This window comes from Gobio gobio, assembly GCF_949357685.1.
Source record: "Gobio gobio genome assembly, chromosome: 6".
Taxonomy (NCBI): Eukaryota; Metazoa; Chordata; class Actinopteri; order Cypriniformes; family Gobionidae; genus Gobio; species Gobio gobio.
The window spans coordinates 62,359,214-62,366,251 of NC_137102.1; the positions used below are offsets into that span (position 1 = coordinate 62,359,214).

The following is a 7,038-nucleotide window of genomic DNA, read 5'->3' on the forward strand; positions in this document are numbered from 1 at the left end:
TCACCGTCTGTCCTGTTCGGCCTGCAGCAGTGGCAGGAGTGCGACCCGAGCCTCCAGCTCCTCGATCTGCAGACGCCTGTGAAGAAGAAGAAGAAGAAGAGGACAGCGGTCACACACACACACACACACACACACACACACACACACACACACACACACACACACACACACACACACACACACACACACACACACACAGATGAAGAGCAGCCACTCCAGCCTCACCTGCGCTCGCGGTTCCAGCGGAAGAGCCTCCAGTAGCCGAACACCAGGATCCCCACACCGATCCCGAACATACTGTACCCTGGACACACACACACACACACACACACACACACACACACACACACACACACACACACACACACACACACACACACACAGGTTACCCAGACAACCCCTGACTTACACGGGTTCATCACGATTAACTGTTAAAAGAGCTCGAGTCAAACACACACCTAAATAAAAGTGAACTTTACTCAAACTCTGTTTTTGGGAAGGTCTTTGGTGTTCATCAAAGCAAACGATTAAAGAAACTGAGATGAACTTCATTTCTTTGGGTTTGTGTAGTTTAAGGTCAGCTTTAAGAGCAGAAGATGAGTGTGTGAGTGTGTGTGTGTGAGTGTGTGTGTGTGTGTGTGTGTGTGTGTGAGTGCGTGTGTGAGTGTGTAAGGAAACCTGATTATAAAATAATTATCTTTAAAATCTCACATGGGCTTGATTCAAATGGTGCAACATACCCACTGACTCGGGTCAACTTACCCCTAACCTGGGGGTAAATTGAGCCACAGAATACTTGTTTTTTTTTTATAAGCCATATTTGTGTAACCCTTTGTCAGAGATGCATTCTGGTCATTTAAAGCGACAGGAAACACTGTCCTCTAAACCTGAGGACCACACAAGTGGCTCATCTTACCCCACTCTATATGATTATACATGAGTGTGACCAGTAACAGACTGACCCTAAACCTCGAGGCTCGATGAAACCCGTCAGGTGTGTTTTATTTACAGCAGAATCTCGCTCGAGCTGTGTGTGTGTGTGTGTGTGTGTGTGATGAACCCCACACCGATCGCCGCGTTACCCCCTGACGCCCGCACGTACCGGACAGTGTGTGTGTGTGTGTGTGTGTGTGTGTGTGTGTACCGGACAGTCCTCTCCGCGGGAGGTTCCTCCGGTAATCCACGGGCCCGTATCCCCCGGGCGGAGGCATGTCCTGCTTCACCTTGGACGCCGCCATCGTTCCGTCCAGCGCCGCTCCGCTCGCGTCTTCTTCGGCTGCGGTGAGTGAGTGTGAGTGCGCGCTGCTCTCTAGCGCCTCCTCCGCCACACACACACACACACACACACACACACACACACACACACACACACACACACACACACACACACACACACACACACACACACACACACACACACACACACACACACAATGACAGGCTGATGACGACACTCTTCCTCTACAGCAGGGGTTCTTTCTAGTGTCCGACACCTGTCAAGCCCCCCCCACCCCCTTACTGTGGTTAAACACCACATGTTTAATAGCAATAACTCAATACAAATATCCACATTTCAGCTATTATACACACACACACACACACACACACACACACACACACACACACACACACACACACACACACACACACACACACACACACACACACACACACACACACACACACACACACACACACACACACACATACATACAAATGTCCACATTTCAGCTATTATACACACACACACACACACACACACACACACACACAAATATCCACATTTCAGCTATTATACACACACACACACACACACACACACACACACACACACACACACACACACACACACACACACACACATACAAATATCCACATTTCAGCTATTATACACACACACACACACACACACACACACACACACACACACACACACACAAATATCCACATTTCAGCTATTATACACACACACACACACACACACACACACACACACACACACATACAAATATCCACATTTCAGCTATTACACACACACACACACACACACACACACACACACACACTCTTTTGTTTCGTACCCTCTTTAGTGAGATGGGCGGCACGTTTGCACACAAATCATCAATATTTGGGCTAATGGATCAGTTTTACTCTCAGATCATTCTCTGCAGTTTTGCTAAAGCACAGATGAGGCTTGAGTCGCTGAAACTCCTCCACACACACATCGTCGGTTCAGACTTTCTGCATCGCCAGTCCATGTAAAGCCCAAACCAAAGCCTGTCACACGAGCCGCGTTTCCGTTACAGATTTGCGCAAAACTTTTGCAATATTTTCTAAAAGTCGATAAAAAAAATATTGCGAAATGGCGGCGTTTCCATGAACTGATGTTATGCGACTAAACCTGTTTTTTCGTCTCGTGCTCAGTCATGAAGCGGTTCTGGGATTTAGTTCTAGTGGGGCATTGGGGTCGGTGATTGGCACAAATAGCGATTTCGATCTTGATTCAGTATCAATTCATCTAGCCTATTCATATAGGGAACATTTTTTAGCGCTATTTTAAACTTTTCTTGGGTTAAATTATATCAACTTGCCTTCATTAATATTCACTTGTGTGTGCTTATATAAGTATCATTAACAACATTAGGATGTAAGTTATTAACGTTTTAAAATGTCACATTTAAAGAAATCTAGTGTTTGATCATGTCTAAATATGTATTTAAATGCAAAACCTAAAAATAAGTAAGCAGTTCTGATCTGCAATACTTTTTTGAGCAACTATAGTGGGTAAACCATGGCATTACAAAAGAAAATTATTATTTTTCCCGCCCCAAAATTACTCTAATTTGCACTGGAATTCTCTATTTTTTAGTACTAATTGTAATATAATAAAACTATTAGAAGAAAGATATTTTAATTAATTAAATGGTCATTAATGGACCATAATTATTGCACAAACAGTAGGCCTATGAAGTACCAAAAGATCTCCTCAAAATATTCAATACATATTATTAAAATAAAATATAGGCTATTTGTTTAAACAATAGTTAAGGTGTGTGATCACATTTGACCATCAATGAGTATGAGTGTGAGCAATGTGTAAGGAATGAGGGCTAAATACAAGAAAAACATTAACATTAATGTAACAATGTTGATCTCCATCGCTCTTCATAATATAATGATACTGTAAATATGGTTGATGTAATAATCAATGCGCACTGTTAATGCGGCCGGTGTTGATTCTGTAATTCCCACTTTCTGTGGCGTGGCCAGTTTGAGTGACAGGTGCCGTTTGTCTGCTGTCTGTTAGTCATCACCTCAGCTCCGCCCACGTCCCGCCATTTTCTATTATCCGAGAGTGACGCGCTGACAAGATGGCCGCCAGCTCGACCCGACTTTACGCTTCAGACGCTCTTCAGATCCTATGAGTGACATCACGGACAGTACGGCCATATTGTTTTGAGTATTGTGAGTTGTTTCTGCGGTTATAAAGGAAAGAATCCATCAGAACGCGCCGACGCCTTCATCAGACAGAAGGTTAAAAAAACAGAGCCTATTTAGTTTCATAGTTAGGCTGTTTAAATATTATTATTTAATTCAATATGTTGATTATGAAAAGTGAGCAGTAGAGTAAGTCAGATCTGTGTCAGACATATGTCTGGAGTGGGTCAGACTTCATTGAGTCTGTTTTCTAGAAAGTCTTTGTGTAAATGAATTTCGTTTTGTATAAATTGTATTTTAATTTTGATCAATGTTTAATCAACTATTAGGCTGTATATTTAATAAATAAGAAGCAAACCAAGATCTTCTGGAATGGATTGACGTGTGTAACTGAGCGAACCCTAAGCCTGAAACTACAGCGCATTTCTGTTTGAATACATTTCTTCAATATTTGTCGGCCTATAGTTTTGATATTTGTGGCTGGTCCTTCATTACTGGGCTAAAGTTACGCCACTGTCTTTATTAGGAGAAAATATACTTTTACAGAGATGCCAACTCTCACCTCTCACGCTGCCCAACTTAATCTCACACCAAACCTGCTTTTGATATTAAACAGTCTAAGCTTTTACATTTTTTAAGTTTTAATGCGTGATGGAGATGCAACAATGATAACATTAATGTTATGTTTTTATTGTATTTATCCCTCAGGTATTCCTCACTCACACTCACTGATGCACCTTAACTATTTTTCAATTGAATAAATGTTCTATATTTTAGTTCAATAATATTTATTAAATATTTTGAGATATTTTGGTACTAAATACTATTTGAGCAATAATAATGGTCCATTAATGACCACTTAAAACATTTTTCTTCTAATATTTTTCTTATTTATATGACAATTAGTGTAGTAATTAAGGTTAAATTAGAGAATTCGTATTCAAAGAGGCAAATTAGAGTCATTTTGTGTCTTGAAAAATATTAATTTCCATTTGTAATGCCATTACTGGTGCCTTTATGGCTCTTTAATATCAATACACATGTATCTAATCTAGTTGTTTAAAAAAGTATTGCAGTTTTGCTCACTCCAATCTCACTCCAACCTGATCTTAAAGTTGGCAAACCTGCTTTTATTTGTTTAAAAACACAAGATCTCTTTATTACGACAGACCTGAGTGCAGGAATTTGCTCCCACATTAAAATAAAGGATGTTTAATGTTCTTTGGCGGGGTGTGTGTTTCCACGAAGAACCTTTAATATCCAAAGAACATTTCCACTGCACAGAAGGTTTGTTGAGGCGCAGAACTTCAGACTATAAACGCTTCTTCCATCGCTGTGAAACCCTTTGGTTCTTCATGCTTAGAGCCCACATATTATTATTATTATTCCACTCAAATATGTCGTAATAACCAGATCTTGTATCGTTAAAACAAATAAAAGTATATTATATAAATATGAAACAATTATATAAGTTATACAAATATAAAAAAGTGATTTCTGAGGCTCAGAGGCTTCACATGTGTGTGTGTTTATGTGTGTGTGTGAGCGTGTGTGTATGTGAGTGAGTTAGTGTGAGTGAGTGTGTGTGTGAGTGAGTTAGTGTGAGTGAGTGTGTGTGTGAGTGAGTTAGTGTGAGTGAGTGTGTGTGTGAGTGAGTTAGTGTGTTTGTGTGTGTGAGTGAGTGTGTTTGTGTGTGTGAGTGAGTGTGTGTATGTGAGTGAGTGTGTGTGTGAGTGTGTTTGTGTGTGTGAGTGTGTGTATGTGAGTGAGTGTGTGTGTTTGTGTGTGAGTGTGTTTGTGTGTGTGAGTGAGTGTGTGTGTGACAGACCGTGATTAGACTCCTCCTGAAACTGCCTCATCGTCACGGCATCCTCAATAAACCCGTCTCCGGCGTGATGACTCCGATTGTTCGAATATTCGGATCTATTATGACCTCTGACCTGTAAAGTTGCCAGATTAATAATCATACACTGTGTGTTAATTGGCCAGAGAAGAACTGCCCCCCCGACTGAGTCTGGTTTCTCCAAGGTTTATTTTCCTCCATTCTGCTCCTGATGGGGTTTGGGTTTCCACTGGCTTGTGTTGCTCAGTTGGAGACACTACATGTTCAACTAAATATCCAAATACATCTAAATAATAAACTAAATTAACCATTTAAACTAAATTATTGATCTAAAGCCCACACTGTCACTGTATGATAATTGAAATGAACTGATGACATCAGCGTTTTCTCCAGAATGGCTATACAGCTGAATAAAATTATGCTGCATTATTTTCCTGTTTAACACTGTGAAGCTGCTCTGAAACAATCTACATTGTTAAAAGCGCTATATAAATAAAGCTGACTTGACTTGACAGTCTCAGACGCTCATGATGAAACACTGGAACTGATGAAAGGGTTAAACTCTTTATTACAGGAACAAAAGATCAATCTAACAAACTGTACAGTGACATCATCGCTCAGGGGCGGGGACATCATGAATATTCAAACACAAACCTCACGGGCCAATAGGAGTAAAGCATGTGTGCAGAGATTAACCAATCAGAGCTGAAGATGATCTCTTCATTAAAGCAGATATTAATGGAAGCAGAGAAACAATATAATCCTCACACACACACACACTCACACACACACACACACACACACACACACACACACACACACACACACACACACACACACACACACACACACACACACACACACACACACACACACTCACACACACTCACACTCACACACACACACACTCACACACACACACACACACACACACACACACACACACACACACACACACACACACACACACGCACACACACATCCTTCAGATAGAATTACACAGTTATATAACTTAACAGTCAATGAAATCCACACAGAGACACACACACACACACACACACACACGTCCTGAAGCGGCTGGTCTGCTCTGTTCTCAGTCGTGTCCTGTTGCTCAGAGGTCAGAGGTCAGAGTTCAGAGGTCACTTCCAGGAGTTTGCGGTCCGGGCCGGGATCATGTCGAGCAGAAACTCCCGGTGCCGCTCCAGCGCTGAGGACGACTTGTGTCCCGACAGACTGGGGTTCACATAGGCCATCGTCACACCTGCCACACACACACACACACACACACACACAGAGACACACACAGAGACACACACAGAGACACACACACACACACACACACACACACACACACACACACACACACACACACACACACACACACACACACACACACACACACACACAGAGACACACACACAGAGACACACACACACAGAGACACACACACACACACACACACACACACACACACACACACAGAGACACACACACACACACACACAGAGACACACAGAGACACACACACACACACACACACACACACACAGAGACACACACAGAGACACACACACACACAGAGACACACACACACACACAGAGACACACACACACAGAGACACACACACACACACACACACACACACACACAGAGACACACACACACACACACACACACACACACACACACACACACACAGAGACACACACACACACACACACACACACACACACACACACACACACACACACACACA

The 7,038-nt window shown here is 42.2% G+C and overlaps 2 protein-coding genes across 2 annotated transcripts in view; both read right to left on the reverse strand.

The window, feature by feature from the left end:
* On the reverse strand, window positions 1-1,280 carry LOC307128131 (NADH dehydrogenase [ubiquinone] 1 alpha subcomplex subunit 13-like; the record flags this gene model as incomplete). Its single annotated transcript, XM_079819741.1, has 3 exons — window positions 1,145-1,280; window positions 226-304; window positions 1-76 (listed from the first exon to the last, which is right to left on the reverse strand). Exons 1-3 carry the CDS (start codon window positions 1,236-1,238, stop codon window positions 1-3), a joined length of 249 nt encoding a protein of 82 aa, XP_079675867.1. The 5' UTR covers window positions 1,239-1,280.
* Window positions 1,281-5,831: 4,551 nt separating this feature from the next.
* Window positions 5,832-7,038, reverse strand: part of LOC307128130 (transcriptional repressor p66-alpha-like) — a 42,571-nt gene continuing 41,364 nt past the window's right edge. Inside the window, 1 exon segment of the mRNA XM_079819740.1 lies at window positions 5,832-6,542. Within this exon segment, the coding sequence (XP_079675866.1) occupies window positions 6,421-6,542 (122 nt within the window). The 3' untranslated portion in view covers window positions 5,832-6,420.